We start from the raw sequence: 21,611 nt of genomic DNA, 5'->3' as shown, positions 1-21,611 counted from the left end.
AGGAGAGGAGACTTCACTCAACTCCGACCTTTCTCTTCATTTTGAGCACGCCCATTCCATTCCTTTCTCTTCAAACTCGGTTGAAGAAACAATAGAGGAGACACAACAAGAATCGTCTTCTTTGGCAATGACTGAGTAAAAAAGGAGATGCAACAATGTTCTAGCGATGGCAACAAGAGTCGTCTTCTCCAGCAACGGCACTGGTTTCTTTGATTTTATCTTTTCCGGCAGCTCATTCGCTTGACATCATTGGTGTGAGGAGCTGGTTTTCAGAATCTCAGGTAACTACAAGTGTGAACAATGGCTACCATGCATTGCTAGAAAATAGTTGATGGGTAATTAAGTCTTTTTGTCTTATAACTGATGGTGAGTTAATGCCGGGTATTAAATTGTCACAAAATGAAAGTTTAGGTATTAGATTGTTGCATTTTAAAGTTCGGATACTAAATTGACACTCAATCTAAAGTACAGGGTACCTATTGGGAATTTTCCCTATTTTGAAAATGTGAAGAATAGAAGAGGACAAATTTGATATTTTGTTTTTTCATTTAGTAGTTAATAATGAGATCAATTGTAAAGTTAGTCAATTAACTAAATTATAAGGATAGTTTAAGACATGAGAAAATTCTTGAACCGTATCCTAAATTTTGATGATTGTGTCAAGTCAGTCCCTAAACTTTCAAACAGATCTCGTGTAATACCTTAAACAAGGGATCACGGTAGACCGGGGAACTTCAATAAGGGATTTGGTTCGACGGGGAAGGTTGAAGATGAGAGCTCGTTAGACAGTAAGCTTGTAAAGGGGAGCTTGTTCCGTGTTTAAAATGATCACAAAATTATCATAAAGGATAATCTTGTTATTTTAAAAATAAATTAACGATATTGACTGATGGTCAATAACGGTAAAGACCTGTTAGACATAAATTGAAAATTTCGGGGACCGACTAGACACAACCCCAAAATTAAGCGTACCATTCACGAATTTTCACTTGCCGAAAAACAAATGAAAACCCTTGGAGCCTCCCCCCCGCCCCCATCCAGTTATTCACACCTTATCTTCTCCCTTGGACCTTGGTTGCTCAGCTCGGAGCATTGAGCTCAGCTGCAGAGCAACAAAATGGCAGATGAAGGCCCAACGGAACCGACCCTGGAGGACAAAGATGAAGAAGAACAAGAATATGAAGCAGAAGAGGAATCTTCTTCCTCTTCATCTTCTGAAGAAGAATCAGAGTACGACTCGGATGATTCCAACGAGGGAGGTGGTGACTATTACGGCTTTGAAGAAGAAGCCGAGGACGACAACTCCCCCCAGTCGAATATCAGGCGTTTCATGGAAGTCCTGGAGAGCAAGAGTATTAAGAGGGAGCAAGAGGAAGAAGAACGTGAAATCACTTACCAAGAGGACCTCTTCGATTTTCCCAAAGACCCAGAGAACTGGAGAGAAGAGGACCTCAAAGAGCTCTGGGTTGATGCTCCCGTTGACATGACGAAACCCGGCTGGGATCCCGCTTGGGCGGACGAGGAGGATTGGGAGGTCGTCAAAGAAGAAATTAAGGCGGGGAGGGACCCTGCCATTGCGCCGTTCTATCTCCCGTATCGGAAGTGCTATCCGGTCATACCTGACAACCATTATGACATATCGAATCCCAAGTCCGTAATTGAAGAGCTCGACCGAATTGAGGAATTCCTCAAATGGGTCAGCTACATTTTCCCTGATGGAAGCTCGTGAGTGTAAACTCTCCCATTCTTGTTGTCATCCTCATGCTTAATTTCCTATCTACTTAATTTTCTCATTTGCTCGAATTTCCGTTGCTAGTGATGGATGATGGATGTGAATTTGGTCTAGTGCAGTTTTTCCCTAGTGTTGTTTAGATGGGGAAATGCTATCTATGTGACATTGCGACCTATGAGCTTGAGCTTTTATTATATCCAACACCAAGTTGAAGATTGAAGAACTTCAGTTCATTTTCCCGTCTTTAACTCATATCCTAATGATAAATTGTATCATTTTCCAATCCACATTCCATTTATTTTTTTTTATCTGAACTTTGGATAGAGTTTCCTCTTACAAGATTGCTAATTTAGATTACTGATAATTGTTATCATCTAAGCCTTTTCCCAATTATATGGAGTCGGTTGTTGATTTAGATTACTGATATGGTGATGTAATTTTTGTGTCATTATTTCCACTCACTTTTATATGTGATCGTCTCTTGTTTTGCATCTTTGTAAATAATTTTGTTTTTCCCTATATTGGTCGTACATGCTGTTTTGATTTTTAAGATCCATGTAGAACATATGTTCCTTTTGTCAAGCACATATTTTATGATTGAAGAATCCGAGGGACAGGGCACCCTCAAATGGTCTCTTGTTTTGCATTGGAAAAACCGTGGCTGATGAGGATCTGGTGATTCTGATACTTTTTTTTTTTTGATGAATGTGATTCTGATACATATTACTTTTCCTTTAATAAGACATTTGAAAATATTCCTTTTCTTATGGTATGTTTTACATGGGAATTTTAGTTTATATTTTTTGAAGAAGATAAAGAAAATTTTGAATTAATCATAGAAAGAAGGGGAAGACGGCCAGCCTTCAAAACCTGTATATCAAGGACCTATTCATGGCACCCAAAAGCATATATAGAAAACATAAAATAGTCAGTTAATTACAAAAAGAAGGTATCATAGTGTGTCTCAATACTAACTCTGTTGATTGGCTTGTGTCCTTGAAAATTCTGCTATTGCTCCATTTTCTGATAAAAAAAAATTCTGCTAATGCTTTCTTGCCACATGGTCCATGTGACTGTCAAGGGGGTAGTCCTCTTGAAAATGGATACCCTTCTGCTTAGGACTTTTAATTTCCAGCACTTGAAATGATCCATGATAGAGTATGAGAAACACAAGGAGACCCCAAAAAGTTTTATGTAGTGGGACCATATTTGTGTAGAAAATCTTCAGTGGAGAAACACAACTCACAAAGGGTGCAGGTAGTGGAATCTAGGGGCATGCCTCTTCTAACCAGGTTGTTCCTAATAGGACATTTTCCTATATGGCACTTCAGATCAGTGATTTAAAAGGTGCGCTTCAGGCGCGCCTAGGCGCACAGGCGAGGCGCATTTTGGGGTATGCGCCTCACCCATACCCTAGGCTCTCCCCTTTCAAAAGGCATGCGCCTGATGCGCCTTGTGCCATGCCCCCTATTTGCTAATGTTGTTCATTCATTCTTTGCAATAAAATATCTTCTTAAAAGGCAATGAAAGTTATAAAATCATTATTTTTTATATGAGAAATAAGAATTTCAGACCCTAACATAAACTTGTTCGGGCTTGCCTTAAGGGGTGTGGTACAAAGGCGACTCATTGAATCAAGAATGCAATATGTTTTACATCACATTAACTACTTTAAGCAATGCAATTAAGGAAAAAAAGAGATTCTGGGTTTTACATGCTTGAAAATGCTTTATATGTTTGCTTTTATTTTAAATTTTCATTTGAATACACTTTACATGTTATGCTTATGTATTTTAATTTTAGATAATAGGTTTTTTAAATCATTTATTTTAAGATTTAAGTTTATATTTTTATTAACATTATGTTTAATATATATTTTTATTTTTTTTTTTGCAATTTTAAAGATTTTTGGCATTTTTTTGAATTTTCTGACTTTTTTTTTGATTTTTTAGTTTTTTTTTTTGTAATTTTGCACCTTTCTTAAAAAGGCGCGTGCCTTGCCTTGTGCCTTGCGCCTCAGACACAAATTGACCCTTGTGCCTTTTTAGCGCCTTGCACTTTTAAAACACTGCTTCAGATGAAGAAAGCAATTTCGGATGCAGCTGCAGTTTTCCAGATGAATTTTGTGGGGAAACCATTTATGATTTATCACTGGGCCTTGGATCAGGGGTATTTGGATCCACATTTGTGTTGTAAAGTAATCTCAAAAGAGTAGATAAACCATCCAGCTCTCAGTGAATTTTAATTTATATCAATGATTAGTGATTGAAGACCTTGATTGGATGAAGTTGATGATCAGTTATCTGGATGCATGTTTGCTTCATGAGCTATAATTTTCCCACCTGCATACGAAAATGCTTATTTATTTATTTACTTATTTTCATATGTTTTATATGGAGGGCACACGTTAGGTACATGCCCTATTCACTTTTTGTATTGCTTATGATCTTCTTATGATGTACTTGTTGAAGGTACGAAGGTACTGTTTGGGACGATCTGGCTCATGGCAAAGGTGTTTATGTTGCTGAACAGGGATTGGTTAGGTATGTCTGTCCTTAGTACTCTCAGCTATGTCATGTTTAGCAAGTGTTACTGTGTTGTTTAATTTCCATGGTTCTTGCAGGATCTCTCTATTACCACATGTATTTTAATGTTAAACTTGTTCTCATGGTTCGGAGGTACTTTGATGCATTAGAAAATTGCCCTATGGTTTTAATTGGGTTCTGCCTTGTCAGTTACTTTTTTTTTTTTCTTGCTTGACAAATGTTATTTGAAGGTGGGTTAATTTGGCCTGTATTCATCCCAGATTGAACTTTATTTGGAGGGAGAATAACTATTTGTTGTTGTTGTTTATGGTGGTGGTGGTGGTGTGTATGTGTGCTTTCCTGTTTAATTGAAGAAATCAAATTCCTCGTCATTCTATTAAGAGGTTTCTGATTATATAGATATGAAGGGGAATGGCTTCAGAACAACATGGAAGGTCATGGGGTTGTTGAAGTTGAAATACCTGGTATAGAACCTGTGCCGGGTTCCAAGTACGTATATCATTTCAAGTCAATAATCCTAGAACTTTTACTTGACATTTAATTCAAGCAACTCCATTTGACATCTTGTCTTGCCAGGCTTGAAGCAAGAATGCGTGCAGAAGGAAAAATCATATCCAGGGATTACATGTCCCCAGAAGATAGGGAATGGCTGGAAATGGACATTGAAGATAGCATCCGTTTAGCACGTGGAAACTATGAAATACCATTCACTGAAAATAAAGAATGGATCAGACTTTTTGGACAGAAACCGTAAGTTCCTGCATTTTTTTTTTCAGAAGAAAGTAAAATAGATGTACAAATGTAAACAAAATGTTTACTTTTAGAGTCCACCCCTCAAGATAAAAGATTAAGGCATAGAACTAGCACTGCACAAGAAAGTCTTTCCTAAGTTCTTACCCTCTGTTTAGCTAATTATTGGTAATTGAAGTAAGCTCCCTAGGTATGGGTGCAAGTCAGGCTGGGTTTGGTCAGGTTGAGATCAATCCTAACCCAATTGGGTTGGGTTCAGGTTGGCCCAGTTTCTTCACTTCATTTTGTTAAAATGTTTCTATTTCTTAGACTTAAGATTAGGAGGTTAAGGTTCACTGATTTTAGCATTTTCATACACATAAGGACAAAATTATGGTGCTTTAGGATTACTTTACTTAATTACAAAATTATGTGCTTTAGGATTACTTTACTTAATTATTATCAACTTTAACTTGACCCAACCAATTTGGGTTAGGTTCAAGCTAATCCAGCCCAGGTTGCATGCTTGCACGCCTATATCTCTATGAATAGGGTGATTATGAGTTGCGTTTCTAGTCTTACAAACTTCGTATATATTGTATTTAATATGTAATGCTTTTCATATTATAATACATATAATATAATATGTATAAATACTACACAATATATCTATCTATCTTTTGGGCTGGGTGGGCCTAATCTGCAAATTTCTGGGCATGATGTCGACTGGGGCCTAGGCCAGGCTAGGGAATGAATGCACCTACCTAGGAATCCATTCAGGTGAACTGGCAACCAAGAATATACCTGATCTCATTAAAGAAATGCACTCTTACCAAAATAAATAAATGAATAAGTGCACCAGCAAGAAACATGAGCTGCAATCCTTGCTCCATCATGTTACATTGGTTGAGTCTCTTTCAGTGTCAAGGGTTGAGGGCTACGGTAGATTGATAGTGGACGCCTATATATGCCTTTCAAATAGTGTTTTGATACTGGATACGGCATTGGATACTGCATGGATGCTTCTGGATGTCCTTAGTAGCATTAACACTTTTAAAATATGTAAATAAATTGGTATGTTTTTATACTACTATAAAAAATCCAAATATGTTGGAAACTTAATTAAATTGGGCAAAAAATAAGTCTTCAGAAATGACATTAGGCTTCACAACTCTGATATAAATGCTTATATAAGTATATTACATGGGATACCAATACCCATGTGTCCAGGATTTTAGGAAATGGAGAGTTGTATCCCCATTTCTTATACCCATGTTGGTGTCTATATCCATTATCCATATCTTGGTGTCATGTATTTCCTTGAACTTCATAGGCCAGAAAATACATGGTTGTTTGGATGAAACACTCAAAGGAAACTATTCCTCCTAATTTAAAAAATATAACTTTTACTTGGTCCCCTCTTTTCCCATTTTCTGCAATGCCCCCTCTCTCCCTGCTTTAGTTTGCTTGTGTACATGACGTGTATTTAGGGAAGGGGTTGCATTTAATGGTTTTGCTGAACTATCAGTTTCTTGTAGTACTCACACACACTGTCTTTTTTCTCATTTGTTGGCTTCGATTTTACCCCTGCATGTGCAAAGTTCTCTACTGATACTCCCTGGGTCTGTACGATACCTTAAACCTGTACCTGTCTCCTACTCTCTTTACTACTGACTTTAACATAGGCCTGTGCAACTGTGAGAGTGTAACCTCATCCTTTGCCAAAATATTATGTTGAACAATATCATACTCTGGATTTAAGTCCTTCAGGAATTCAAATACTCTATTCATCTCAACCATACTTCCCTATACTAGACATGTATGCATACAGATTGAGACCATTCAAGATAATTTGTACCATCTAGTTGAATGGTAGTTAGTTACAGGGTTAAAGAAGTTGTCGACAAGCCCTGTTGGACCAAGTCCAGACTCTATAGATTGCTTCAGTTCAGCCCCAGATTGCTCTATTAATCCAAAACTTCAATGTGAAAGTTTCCAAAAACAAGAAACAGGGATAGCAACACCAAAACAACTAACTTTTAGTCACCAGGAAGCAAGAGAAAAAGGGTCCCAGCAACCTTGCAACCTGGGAGGAATTGTGAACAAGCAGCCGCTTCTACCAAAACTTCCACAATCTTCCAAAGGGGTGTCAATCTGAAAGGACCTTCAAATAGAATCTATGAAGCCAGAATCTGAGGAAAGAGAAAGAAATAAGGAGGCAATATTGGAGACTATTACAGTAAGAGTAACACACTGGGTGAAGACTTAGAAGCTATTTTCTGAAGATGGGTTAGGAGGCCTGCTAATGGGTTGGTGGATGGATTAGCTAAGTGAGGAGTAAATAGAAATCATTTGTTTTCAGCTCAATGTTAAAAGGGTGGTGGGGATCTTCGTTGTAAACGGTGTCATTCCTAACAACTTCTTGTTGTATTCTTTTTTTTTTTTTCCTCAAGTTTTAATAAAATCCTTTGAGTTGTTAATAAAAAAAAGATCTATGAAGCCCCAAGTGCCAGCCTGAAAAAACTCTCTTGATCCTCAACTCAACCAAGGTCTTCTCTCTCTAGTTGGCCTAGGTTTTGGACTAAAAACTTACAAGTTAGTTTTCTGTGTTTCAAAACTCCAATCTATGGCCTCCAAAGCCTCTCTCCAACTAGGCAACAATGCTGATCAAAGAGAGTTTGAAATCAAAATAGAAGAAAAAGAGGGGAGAGGACCTGCTCTGATACCAAGAAGTAAAATGGGTCCAAAGATGAAGAAAGAACAAGAGAGGAAGAAGAAAGGTTTGGGTGATCTAATGAAATGCACAATCCCCAGCCCCCTTAAATTTATTTTATTAACTTAATGTTAATGTATCATAAATTACAGAATTACCCCTAATGGGGCAACAGTATAAAAGAAGGAAAATAAAAGATGTTAGACCCAATACAACCAATAAATACTAAATAAAAGAATCATAAATAAGTCCACTAAGAGCCCAAACCGATAGCTCAACAGGTTTCTTTCAGTTCCGATACTCTTTTAAAAAACTAAGGTACTCCTGCTGAGTTGCATCATGTTTGTTTTCATACTTAATTTCTTGATATACTGATAGTAATGTCCTTTTCCAGGGAAAAAGGAAGATATCGATATGCTGGGCAGTGGAAACATGGCAGAATGCATGGATGCGGTGTATATGAAGTCAATGAACGCCCCATATATGTAGGTGCATGAGAAACAAAACAATATCAAGGCCTTTTTTTCTATACTCAACTCAACAAAGCCTTTACATGAATCCTGTTATGATATTCTGCATCATTTAGTGCCATATCCATTGTTAAATTATGGGCTCTCAAATCAATTCCCACTACTCCAATCCATATCCACTTTGGTCCGCCCTTTTCTCTTCTAGACCCTTCAACTTGCAGCAGGCTACTTCTTATTGGTGCTGTAGAAGGTCTACTCTAAACATGACCATATCATCTTAGTCTACTTTCCCTCATTTTCTGACCTATATTTCTACAAATATCTCATTTTTAAGTCCATCTTTCTAGTTTTCCACTCATCCATCATTCACATTTCTGCTATACTAATTTATTGGACATGTTATTTTTTGACTTCCCAACACTCTGCTCCATTATAACAGAAAAAAAATCTTTTAGCCCAAGTTATGTTCTCCAATTCATAGGACTCTGGATACACCTTTCCATTTTGCCTATCCCATTCCAATTGTATGGGTGACATTCTTTTCAATCTCTATTTTGTTATGAAATTTCAAACCAAGGTAAGAAAAGATATTAGGGTATATGCTATTATCAGAAAAGAACTTCAAGAATCTGGACATTTTGAGTGGATGCTATGCTATATATATGTTTTCGGAATCAAAGCCAAGAAAGTTTGATTTATATAGTGATGTCAATGTTAGATCTTAATGTTTCTGGGCACCTTCACAGATATGGTCTACAGTTTGTCACTTTGGGCAGTTGATGGTAGGCAACAAATCTATGACACATTGCACCAGTAGCCTCTATGGAGCTGAGGCCATTGATTATCTGTTCATTCATATTTGCGTCTATGATATTAATTATTTAATAGTTAATCCAAAACGTAAAATCTGTTGAAGTTCGACCTGCCCTAGAATTTTGTCTTGTTCGTTGACTGTAAAGTAAAGTGAACAACAAGAAATAGAAGTAGGAGAGGAAAGAAGAAGAGAGAGAAGAGAGAAGGTCTGGTTCGAATTAGAGAAAAAGTTATCCCTAGATTCGGCCATACCTGTTATTATATTATTAACTTATTGGAAAAGACTTAAGTGCCCTTATTTAAGTAAGAGGCACTCGAACTAACATAATAGTACACATCAACATTCTCAACAAGTGCAAAGACCAAAATACCCCTTCACTAACACCACTAACACTCCCCCTCAAGCTGGTGAATATATATCATATAATCCCAGCTTGTTACATATGTAGTCCACTCTTCCCCCGACTCAAACCTTTTGGAAACAAGTATGCCCACTGGTTTCCCGTACTAACATATGCAGTTTCTATCACTCCATTCAGCACCTTCTCTCTCACAAAATGACAGTCAATTTTGATCTGCTTGGTTCTTTCATGAAACACCGGATTGGAAGAGATATGAACCGCTGCCTGATTGTCACAATAGAGCTTTATTGGAGTACTGATGTTATATCCTATATCATGTAGAAGGTTCCTTAGCCACACTAATTCACAAGCAGTATGTGCCATGGCTCTATGTTCTGTTTCTGCACTGCTTCTTGCCACAACTGTTTGCTTCTTACTTTTCCATGTTACCAAGTTATCCCCCAGAAAGGTGCAATAGCCTGTGGTAGATCGTTTATTAGACATAGAACCTGCCCAATTAGCATCAGTGTACCATTCTACTACCAGTTTTCCACCACTCCTGTACAACAAACCACGACTAGGAGCTCCTTTTAGATACCTCACAATCCTTAGCACTACATTCCAATGTGGGACCAAAGGTTTTTGCATGAACTGACTCACCACACTAATCGCAAATGAAATATTTGGCCGAGTAATGGTTAGATAGTTTAGTTTGCCTACAAGTCGTCGGTATCTGCTAGGGTCTCAATACTTCACCTATTATCACTACTCAGCCTCGTATTTGTTTCCATAGGTGTCTCAGTCAGTTTAGTACCCAGCAACCCTTTTCTTCTAGTAAATCAAGCACATATTTCCTCTGACACAAATTAATGCCATGCTTAGATCTTGCTACCTCTATGCCCAAAAAGTATTTTAACTTGCCAAGGTCCTTTGTCTGAAAGTGTTCCTGTAGGAATGCCTTCAATTTGTCAATGCCCATTTTATCATTCCCAGTCACAACGATATCATCCACACACCACCAATATTATTTTGCCTGCCGAAGAGTCAAGACTGAAGACAGAATGATCAACTTGGCACTGTTTCATACCAAACTTCTTGACCACCTCACTGAACCTACCAAACCATGCTCGAGGGGACTGTTTAAGTCCATATATAGCCTTCTTAAGTCTGCATACCTTACCATCCTCCCCTTGAGCAACAAACCTGGTGGTTGCTCCATGTAGACCTCCTCGAGAAAATCACCATGCAAAAAGACATTTTTGATATCTAGCTGATGTAGAGGCCAATCATACATAGCTACAAGGGAGATGACGACATGAACTGACCCTATCTTAGCAACCAGGGAGAATGTCTCTGTGTAGTCAATGCCATAGGTTTGGGAGTACCCTTTGGCAACCAGCCGCGCCTTCAGGTGTTCAACACGACCATCTGGCAAGTACTTAACACTATACACCCGCTTACAACCGACAACCTGCTTCCTAGGAGGAAGAGCGGTGAGGTCCCAAGTGTGATTATGATGCAGAGCAGAGAGCTCTTCTTCCATAGCACGGCACCGCTCTGGAGAGGTAAGGACTTCCCGGACATCCTTAGGAACAACCACGGAGGATAACAAATAGATGAACTAGCGATGGGAGGCGGAGAGGTGAGTAAGTGAAACAAAATTGGAAATAGGGTGAAGGGTGCAAGTACGTTTACCTTTCCGGAAGGCAATAGGAAGATCTAGGTCGGAAGCTGGTGTCGGAGCTGGAGCTGGATCTGTCGACGGTGATGAAGCCGGTACACGCAGGCGATGTGTATACACGTGACTGATGGGTAGACGGTCAACAGACAGTGGCACCAGAGGCAAGGACGTAGGCATGACTAGAACCAAAGGAGGTGGATCAGCCATAGGAAGAGGAAGAGGAGGTGGTGATGTGGAGGAAGCAGCATCACCGGACCCCACGAAGAACGGAGTAGACTCGAAGAATGTAACATCAGCACATACCAAGGAACGACGAGAACTGGGATGATAACACTTGTACCCTTTCTGAGTTCGGGAATAGCCAAGGAAGATACACTTCAGGGAACATGCATCTAACTTGTCAGTCCCGAGACCCAGATTATGAACGAAGCAGACACACCCAAATACCCGAGGAGGAAGCAGAAACGGAGACATGTTGAGGAATAAGACACTAAAAGGAGAATGACCATCAAGAATAGACGTGGGCATCCGATTAATTAAGAAACAAGAGGTGAGCATTGCATCGCTCCAAAAGGTTTTGGGAACATTCATGTGGTGCATGAGGGAGTGTGCCGTTTCTACAAGATGTCGGTTCTTTCTCTCAGCAACCCCATTTTGTTGCGGAGTGTAGGCACAGGAAGTTTGGTGTATAATTCCATGTTGGTCCAAGTATTCTTGAAAAGATGAAGACAAGTATTCACGACCATTATCAGAATGGAAAATTTTGATGTGAATGCCAAATTGATTGCGGATCTCAGCATAAAATTTCTGGAAGATGGCAAATAATTCACTTCTTTCTTTCATTAAATAGAGCCACGTCATTCTTGAACAGTCATCAACAAAAATAACAAAATATCTGTATCCATTATATGACATCACTTTAGAAGGACCCTAAACATCTGAATGAATTAAAGAAAAAAGACTCGACACACGGTTATCGACCCTAGAACGAAAGGGAACACGATGGTGTTTCCCAAATTGACATGATTCGCAATTTAAAACAGAAAGTTGACTCAATGAAGGGACTAAGAATTGCAACACTTTCAACGAAGGATGACCAAATCTACAATGCCACTAGAGAGGAGAAATGGATGATTGAAGGGCCGTTGACGTTCTTCCACCACCATCAAGATAATACAGTCCATCGGCTTCATGCCCTCCACCAATCTTCATCCCTGTCTTGAGATCCTGAAAAACACACATAGAGGGGTAAAATGTGATGGAGCACTTAAGGGACTTGGTCAGCTTACTAACAGACATAAGATTAAATGGAAGCTTAGGTACAAATAAAACAGAGGATAGGGATACAGGGTCTAGGTCAACATTACCAACACCACAGATAGATGATGTGGAGCCATTAGCAAGGGTAACAGATTGTGATGTTGAGCAATGGGTGAGAGATGAAAACACACCTGGAGTTCCCGTCATGTGATCGGAGGCTCCAGAGTCAATAATCCAGGGGTTGGGTGTGGATGCCAAACAAGCCATACCCGAGTGTGCAAAGGTAGCTGTGTTCTACTATGACTTGGATTGAACAAACCTTTCATACTCATCCCGAGGAACACTCACCATCTCCTTGCCTGGACCATCTAAGGGAGTAGAAGGCATCGGGTCAGCTGACCGGTTCTCCTGTCTAGAGCTGAAATTGGTGTCACTAGTCATGGCATGGTTGGCCCACGTCGAGGGAGGACCATGTAAGTCATAGCAGTAGTTTATAGTATGTCCATCCAAACCACAATTAGTACACTTCCGTGGACCCGAGCCACGTCCTTGACCACGATCTCCCCCTGAATCTCTGCCTCCAGTACGACCACCACCACGGATATGTGTAGGTCCACCACGACCACTTCTGCCAGGCTGGGCTCCTCGAGCCCCACTTCTGCCACCTCGACCTCTCGATACTGCAAATGCTGATTTATCTGAGACGTTAGAATCCATAGATCCAATGGAAGCCCTCCGAAGACGAGCAAACACCTCCTCTAAAGATGGAAGAGCAGATCCCCCTAGTATCTGGGCTCGTACTGGTTCATACTCAGACTTTAGCCCCACCAGAAACCGTGTCACATCAAGCTGCTCTCGCTGTTGCTGTTGAACTTTGACATCAGAAGTGAGATGATAGACGTTTAACTCATTACGGATATTTCTCACACTGGCATAGTACTCCTCAAGGCTCTGATACAATTGATATACCCTAGTGGTATTATTCTGACCTGAATACAGTTTCTTAGCATGATTCCACTCCTCTTTGGCTGTGTCAAGAAACATGAAGTTCACACTGATTCTGGGTTCCATACTGTTTCACAACCATGTGATGATCTGTGCATCTTCCTGTTCCCAGTCTTCATACTCCTGAGAATTAGCGGGGGGTTTCTCCTTTCTTATGTGCTTCACTTTCTTCTTCACCTTCAGAAAAACCTCTACAGACTTGGCCCAAGGGACATAGTTCTCTCCATTCAATTTAATGGAGGTCATTTGGACATTCAGGTAGTCAGTAGATATCATGACACTAGGTTTACTATCACTGTTATCTGCCATTGCCAAACTCCCTTATCACTGAATTCTGAGCACTACACACCACACAACACACTGCACACTTCACCGAAATCTGCACACTGATTTCAACAGTAATAAATGTTGAGAACTGCAACACCACAAACCCTACTCACCGAAATCTGCACCCTGATTTCAGCAATATTAAATGCTGAAAACTGCAACACCACAAACCCTACTCACCGAAGTCTGCACACTAATTTCAGCAATATTAAATGCTGAAAACCACACTTGTAACACCACAAACCCTAATCCACAGCTACCAGAAGTTTCACCATTAAGTAGACACTATTGCCCTTCGAATCACACACAAACCAGAATAAACCCTAGCATATCTAGCATACTGCAATCTGAAAACCCATCATACGAACTGTACTACACCTCTCATGTATTCCATAACAGAAAATATGCATAAAAAAAAAACTTTACCTCATCGCCTGAAGGCCAACCACATGAAGGACTGAGACACCACTGCACCACACGTACCAGCCCTAATTAGGGCTTAGAAACCACAACAACCAATCACCAACGACACAATCGGAGGCATAGGAACATCCAAGGGAAGAGGGCGATCACTCCTTTTCAGCCATTTTCCCAGTCTCCAACTCACAGCCGAGAAACCCTAGTTCGAATGCGCAGAAGACAGAATTCTAGCAAGTCTGATTTGTTCAATGTGGCTCTGATACCATGTTGAAGTTTGACCTGCCCTAGAATTCTGTCTTGTTCATTGACTGTAAAGTAAAGTGAACAGCAAGAAGTAGAAGTAGGAGAGGAAAGAAGAAGAGAGAAAAGAGAGGTCTGGTTCGAATTAGAGAAAAAGTTATCCCTAGATTCGGCCAGACCTGTTATTATATTATTAACTTATTGGAAAAGACTTAAGTGCCTTTATTTAAGTAAGAGGCACTCGAACTAACATAACAATACACATCAACATTCTCAACAAGTGCAAAGACCAAAATACCCCTTCACTAACACCACTAACAAAATCTATAAAGAAGTTTTGCATGTGAACTTTCCAAGTTCTGAACTTATTAGTTTTCCTTATTACATAGTTCATCTTCCTCTTTGCATGTGAAATGTGATTATGTTATGATGCTTACCATTTTTTTTTCATCTGAAACTGGTCACTTTGTTAGTTAAAGAAAAGAGCAGTACATGGACATGAGTGTGCTGTGAACTCCATAGAGGCTAGAAACCCCACTCACCCTACCCTCTCTCTCACTTATGGTTGTTACTTCTCTTCGTGGTTGGGAAATCACCCCCAATATAGGACCTCTCTGTTTTCTCCTTATCCTACCAACCTATCTGGTGAACAATTTGCTGAAATGTGCGTCCATGTGAAAGCTATGTTCATCTCTTCTACCAACCTGTTTTATCTTCTATATTGTATTTCTATGTTCCATTTATGATGCCTTAGTACCATTTAGCGAGTCTACATATTCACTCATATATTCTGTCTATTCAGGGTAGATTCTACTTTGGAGAGCTATTGGAGGATTCTACTGGTTGTGATGCAAATGTTTCAGCGGTATAGTAAGATTTTCATTCTTTGGGGAGGCATTTTACTGTTGATATATTCTAAGATTTCTTGCCTTTTCTTTTCAGAAACTTGAAAACTGGTTTTGACCATGAGAATTTTTTACTCTGGTATTTCAGCTACATGCAGGTATAGCAGAAGTTGCTGCTGCAAAGGCTCGAATGTTTGTTAACAAGCCTGATGGAAGTATGCATGTTTAACATCATAGTTTCATAGGGGAAAAAGTTTATAATACTAGGTTTATGAGTTATATTTCATGTTAAAACTGAAAGATATGTATCAGTATGGTAATTGAGTAATGAAGTGTCATGGAGGGAGAACATCCACTTTGGAGTAATGGACAATTCAAGTTACTTGCATTAGTCCTGTCTGTTGACTAGAAATATTTATCTCATTAACTTTATTTCTCCCCACCACATTGAAAACCAATGCATATGGATGCATTATGTTACGATCTATTTGTCCCACGTTGGTAGTATGGGATGCTAATGTGTGGTATCCCACATCGGTAGCATGGAATGCTGTCGTGGGGTATATTATGTGCTTGGGTTCCCTGCTTCTAACAGCTAGCTTTTAGGGGTGAGTTCTCCTAAGACATGTATCAAATGGTATCAGAGCCTACACTATGCCTCCCAGTTGCAATCATGTGGCGCAGGTGGTGATGGTGGTATTGCAGTGTTCAGCTGGGACTAGGTGGACTAGTGCAAAGCCAGCCTGTGTGGGTGCTGGGACTAGGTGGACTAGTGCAAAGCCAGCCTGTGTGGGTGCTGGGACTAGGTGGACTAGTGCAAAGCTAGCTTTTAGGGGTGAGTTCTCCCAAGGCATATTACACATTAAAGCTACATAATAAGATGGAGGCTCTGCTTCGTTGCAATTAGAAATTAATTTACTTGGTGTAGCTGGGGCAGGTTCTATGGGAGACTTAGAAAGAAACCTAGGGCAGGTTCTATGGGAGACTTAGAAAGAAACCTAGGGCAGGTTCTATGGGAGACTTAGAAAGAATCCTGGGCAGGTTCTAAGTGCTTTGTGCCTGGTAGCTGCTTGTACTGCTGCTTTGACTCAAAGACCCTTTTCTGAGTTCATTCTCCAGTTTGACGGCTACTGCCTGAGCATGCTAACAGGGGTCGGGAAGGGACAGGAGGCAGTATTCTAACCTCCTCTGAAAATCTAGTTTGGGCCTTCAGTTAGCCCATTTGAGAGGCTGAAGCAATTGAAGCCAAGGTGTAGTCTTTGCTGGTGGGAGTAAGGATAGTGCAATGTCCCTAAATATCTCTTCTGTGGTGGTAGAAGGAGAGCCAAAAGTTGTTATAAGTTGGATGCTAAACCAGGAGGAGTTGGAGACTCTCCCATTAGTTCAATGAAATCAGGGAAATTCTGTCTCGGATGCTCTGTACATTCAGGTGGACCCCTAGAGTGTTGAATACTGTGGTAGATGCTGTAGGTAAATCTGGGGTGGGCAGGGATTTATTGTATAGTGACAATTTGATTCCTTTGTAAGTGATTGGGAGGATTCTTTTGATCTTTTTGAGTGCTTCTGGTGAGCTGTATCTCTTATACATCTTGTATATCCTTCCCTCGTTTTGTTAATGAAAGTTACCCTTTCTCAAAAAATATTTGGTGTAACGGTAAGATATTGGGCTGTCCTGTGTGAGAATGTGGATTTGAGTCTGAGGGTTTTGTGGCTTGTGTGGGAAAAAATGCCAAAGGTTATGACTGTATCCAGTCTACTCCCAAGATTCTAGATAGCTGGGAGCAACATTGGGGTTACCTCTTTGCTATATTTGGTTCACATTTTCCTCAATGCCTGTTGTTGCATTTTTTTTTTAATTTTATGATAAATACTGTTGTAGTATTTTCTTGTTATGCAATTTTCTTTCATATGATCATGACATGGTGTTTGCTTCCTGCACAGTGGTAAGGGAAGAGAGGGGTCCATATAGTGATCCTCAGCATCCCTATCTGTACGAGGGAGAAGATGTTTGGATGGCACCAGGATTCATTAATCAGTTTTATGAAGTAAGCCAAGGTTCACTTTTAGCTTGTTAAAACACCTTGCCCTAGCACATCGAAACACGACTTTGTTTGTATGACAGGTTCCTAATTATTGGAAAAAATATGTGCATGAGGTGGATCAAGAGAGGGAAATGTGGTTGAACTCCTTCTATAAAGCACCATTTAGGATCCCTATGCCTGCTGAGCTTGAATATTGGTGGTCCAAAGGTACAAACCGACTTCTTTTCAAGTGGTGTACTCTTGGTTGTTTTGGGTAGTTTGTGGTCAGATGTGGTGCCATTATAGGTCCACTTGGCATGTGGTGCTGTTGTGGCACTGCCATTTGAAGGACCTCGGTTGGGATACCCTCCTTTGTCAAAGATTTATAAAAAAAAAAAGGTGATACTAACCACCTAAATCTATTTCATGGGTAGAAAGGTATGGTGAATGGTTTCTAAACAAATATTATAGGTTAGACAATTTGATTGTTGAACTGTCTGATTTGCTTGGAAACTTTGTTTTTCAAAAAGGTTTTACTGGGATATCTTGCAGCCAATATCTTAATGAGTGATAAGCCAAACCTCCATTTGTGTGCATCAGGCATGCAAGTGCGCAAAGAAGAGATACAAGAAATAATGTATTTACTATCTAATTTTCTCTTCTTTCTGCTTTAATTTTTTTTTTCCAGTGAAAAGAGAATGCATGCAAGTATGCAATATATAATAGAGATTACAGGAATTGCCAAAAACCCTTGTGTCCTAAGAAATAATAACCTCCTATTATTGATGCTTGTTTTTATTTCATCACATGTTTGTAATTGATATACAGGTTTCTTAGTTTGACAGTTAAGTTTATCCATTGGATCAACCTCTTCTAATGGGGGTTGATTTTTGTATTTCAGTTATAAATTATCTTTAATGAAAGTTACCATTTCTGATAAAAAATTGTAATGAAGGGAAAAATCAATGTCATGAAAACAATTATATTGAAATAGAAAGGACAAGGGGAGAATTGGCACTTGGACAGTTAAATTTGTTGATGATATTCTCTACACCAGCTTTTAGTTTTATTATTTCATACTTTCTAAATTGATTCCCTTGTCTTTTTTTGATTTCTTATTGTTGGGTTTCAACTGGTTTGTATGTATTACTTTATGGTCAGCCTAGAAGTCTTTGGTTGATCTAGTAAAAATTTGTTTGCCTTTTCAGATGAGAGTCCAGAATTTGTTCTCATTAACAAAGAACCAGAACCTGACCCTACAGACCCATCGAAGCTCATATATACAGAAGATCCTCTCATTGTACACACTCGAACTGGACGATTGATCAATTATGTTGAGGACGAAAAATATGGGATCCGATTGTTTTGGCAGCCACCTCTCAAAGATGGGGAGGAAGTGGATCCAGAGAAGGCCCAGTTCCTACCACTTGGCTTTGATGAGTTCTATGGGCGGGCCACTCGTGGTCCAAAAAAGGAAGGTATATGGAAGCGCTTTATAGTGTCAGTTGAAAATGCATGCAAACCAGTCTTTGATAAACTGGAAAACTGGACTGAAGAGAAGAAGAAAGCTAGTGAGATGAAGCTTAAGCTGATAGAACAAGAGCTTGAATTCATAGAGGCTGAATTGTGTCTGGAAGAGGCTATTGAAGACATGGAAACAGAACTTGAGAAGAAGCAGAAAGAGGAAGAGATGAAAGTAGAAATGGGTCAATTGGATGCAGAGGATATGTCAGTTTCTGCACCTACTGATCAAGATCGTACAGTATCAGCTGAGGATGAGGAGGAAGAAGAGGAAGAAGAGGATGAAGCTACACCAACAAGTTTTGGGTCTGTTCTATCAGAAGATCAAGATCTGACAAAGACTGATAAAAAGGGTAGCAGGCCTGGAAAATCTCCCTTTGCTACATCATCAATGTTGTTTGCTTCTTGTGGGCTGGCTTTGACAGTAAGTCTTTTATTTGCATGTCAGACCAATTTCTTTTATTTTTTATTTAAAGATTTCTATTTGATATTTTGATTGTAGTATAGACCGGGCATTCAAATAGCAAAACTTGACGGTGATTTGTTGATGTTGGAATTCAATTTGATTGATTAAGATTTTATAATTTAATAAGATTATACTAAAAATCATTAGATTCTTCCTTGTATAGAAAAATCGATTTCCCAATGCTGGTCCCAGCTAAGGTGGGGTCTTGTGAAGTTTCCACTCTCATAGTCAAACGTGCATATCAACTTGAGAATTTGCTATTATTATCAGGAAAAACAACCCCCTGTTCTGCGTTCCTTGTATCTCGTTATAAATTTGATAGTTGTATTGTCATTCTTAGTTATTTTTTATTAGTTGCTTTGCCTCTTATTCTAGATAGATTTACGGATTGAGTTACTAAAGGCCTTTAACTCTCCAATTTCTTATCTACTTAGGGTGTTGATTTGGGCACATCCAATTTTCAATAAACTGGGCATAGCCTTAGTGAAAAGATAAAGAAAATTTGTATTCATCATGAGAAAATTCAATGTATTTTTTAGTCTTATGACACAAAGATACATAATAAGGTGTCCAAATCACTCCCCTTATTCAATCCACTAGGCTTGGTATTTTCAGAGATTGTCTCATAATTAATTTAATGATGGATTTATTTTTCTCCTTGTTTTGTCTTGCAGGTTCCATCTAAGCTGCAGCAGTCATTCTTATCATGGAAGAAGGGAAAATCACAGACAAGTAAAGCACTCCGTCTAGATTCCTGTACTGAGAGCTCCACTACAAATTTGGAACCATTTAGTGTAATCAGCTTTCCCTGCACACTCCAGTATACAACGGGTTTGAAACTAGCTAGACAGAAGAGTCGGAGGCATCACCGTAGACATGATGGGCTCTCTCAGTTACATTCTCTATCTCGGATTCTATCAGGCCCTAGGGCTTCTAGTATGCTAAAAGGCCTGGGAGATGAATTGTCATGGGGTCAGTGGCTGCATGTGCCACCTGATGGAGATATGGATACCATATTGTCCATGCACTTCCCACTGTGTACGGGTTCGTGCACAGAAGTTCTTACTCATGAGGTGCTCTCTCTCTCTCTCTCTCTCTTACACACACATACACGTGTATCTTTGTTGTTAATTGTATGGAATTTCATCTTGTGAAACAGGACTTGGTTGTTACTGGTGGTACTAGCTGTTAGATTCAAATTGGATATTAGTGGGACCCTTGGAAGAAATGTGCGGACGGACCCTTTTTGTTTCAGCCAAAGTTTTGACCTTGTCTGTATAAGGGAAAGAAGAAAACCTCTTGAGTTGAAATGTCTTTCTGCGGCAAAAAGTTCATAAAGGATATAGGCATATTCAAAAAATAAGTGTAAAGCCCATTAAGTCCCATATGTATGTCGAATTAGTCTTGACAAAATTCAATGGTATTTCTTCCTGCATGTTTACTAGGTTTTTTTGATCTTCATTCCTTGTCCACTCGTCTGTTACAATTCCCAGGTTCATTAATGATTTCATTAGTCTACTCAATTTTGCTACTTGTTTTAATATTTAAGTGCATTGATGGGCCATATTCATGATCTTCGTTTGTTCAATTTCATTGAAAGTTGAGAAGCTATTATCTTACACTTAGTTGGAATACATATCAAGGCTCTACGACTAGGCTAAAATTCAGGTAAGTTCAACAAATTCTACAGCTCATTTGGCTATAAATAAGGTGTAAACAACTAAACACAACCAATAAAAGAATACACCAGATAAAAAAAAAACAAATTTGAACAGCTTATGTGAAGTAATAAGGACAATGAACCAATTATAGTTCATATTTGTATACAAAATGCTCATGAATCTGCTATTTTAAATTATAATATGCATAATGTATCCAAATTTAAATAATATGCCATACACATGAATGGTAAATCTATTGCATACTTATACATATAAATATTAAATAATACATTGTAAATTTTTAATTTATAATGAGAATCAGAAAGTCAAACCCACTAAAAAGTCAACTTAATATGTAAGATATTTATCGTTGAGACATTTTTATAAGTGTTAACACATGTTTTGCGTATTATATATTAATAAAAACTAAGAAACATAAATTAGTATAAAAAGTTTCAAAAAAAGGTCTGTATTAGTGGGTATGTCGTGCCCCTTAGCCCAATATATATGCATGTTACTCCTTTATACGGTGTCAAATACTTTTGATGTTCCAACTGGGAGAGCAGGGCATCAAATGCTTAGCTTTCAGTCAAAGGATCAAAATATTTAATATTGGTATGCCCGGTACCAAGTTTCTAACAATTGTGTATTGGTGCGTATACTAGCATGAGAGACGCCTTCTATCAATCCAAACTCCCAAAACCCCACAAACTTCATATTGGTGTATCCATGCGTAGGGGTGTCAATTAGTCCAATCTAATCTGGTCTAATATGAGTCCGGATGGATAGGTCCAATCAAATCCGGTGTGTACTTTGAAGT

The 21,611-nt window shown here is 39.0% G+C and overlaps 1 protein-coding gene across 1 annotated transcript; it reads left to right on the top strand.

Annotated features, from left to right (window-relative positions):
* The first annotated feature begins 946 nt into the window (after nucleotides 1–946).
* On the top strand, nucleotides 947–20,653 carry EMB1211 (MORN (Membrane Occupation and Recognition Nexus) repeat-containing protein). The gene is made up of 12 exons (XM_088949881.1): nucleotides 947–1,725; nucleotides 4,204–4,275; nucleotides 4,678–4,767; nucleotides 4,855–5,028; nucleotides 8,115–8,205; nucleotides 15,080–15,142; nucleotides 15,271–15,337; nucleotides 17,064–17,167; nucleotides 17,245–17,371; nucleotides 18,352–19,088; nucleotides 19,805–20,203; nucleotides 20,290–20,653. The coding sequence occupies exons 1-12, from the start codon at nucleotides 1,118–1,120 to the stop codon at nucleotides 20,320–20,322; spliced, it is 2,565 nt and encodes an 854-aa protein (XP_088806007.1). The 5' UTR covers nucleotides 947–1,117; the 3' UTR covers nucleotides 20,323–20,653.
* Nucleotides 20,654–21,611: the final 958 nt, after the last annotated feature.

The sequence above is a fragment of the Nelumbo lutea genome, chromosome 6, assembly GCF_056320005.1.
Source record: "Nelumbo lutea isolate HS-2025 chromosome 6, American lotus-T2T, whole genome shotgun sequence".
In the NCBI taxonomy this organism is placed as follows: domain Eukaryota; kingdom Viridiplantae; phylum Streptophyta; class Magnoliopsida; order Proteales; family Nelumbonaceae; genus Nelumbo; species Nelumbo lutea.
The sequence above is the reverse complement of the archived record's forward strand: the minus strand, read 5'-3'. Positions and strand labels throughout refer to the sequence as shown.

Bases quoted from the DNA above. Each gene is read 5' to 3' on its own strand.
- EMB1211 (XM_088949881.1), top strand. From the start codon at position 1,118: ATGGCAGATGAAGGCCCAACGGAACCGACCCTGGAGGACAAAGATGAA. The intron at 4,768-4,854 runs GTACGTATATCA...TTGTCTTGCCAG, and splicing joins GAACCTGTGCCGGGTTCCAA to GCTTGAAGCAAGAATGCGTG. The intron at 8,206-15,079 runs GTAGGTGCATGA...CTGTCTATTCAG, and splicing joins TCAATGAACGCCCCATATAT to GGTAGATTCTACTTTGGAGA.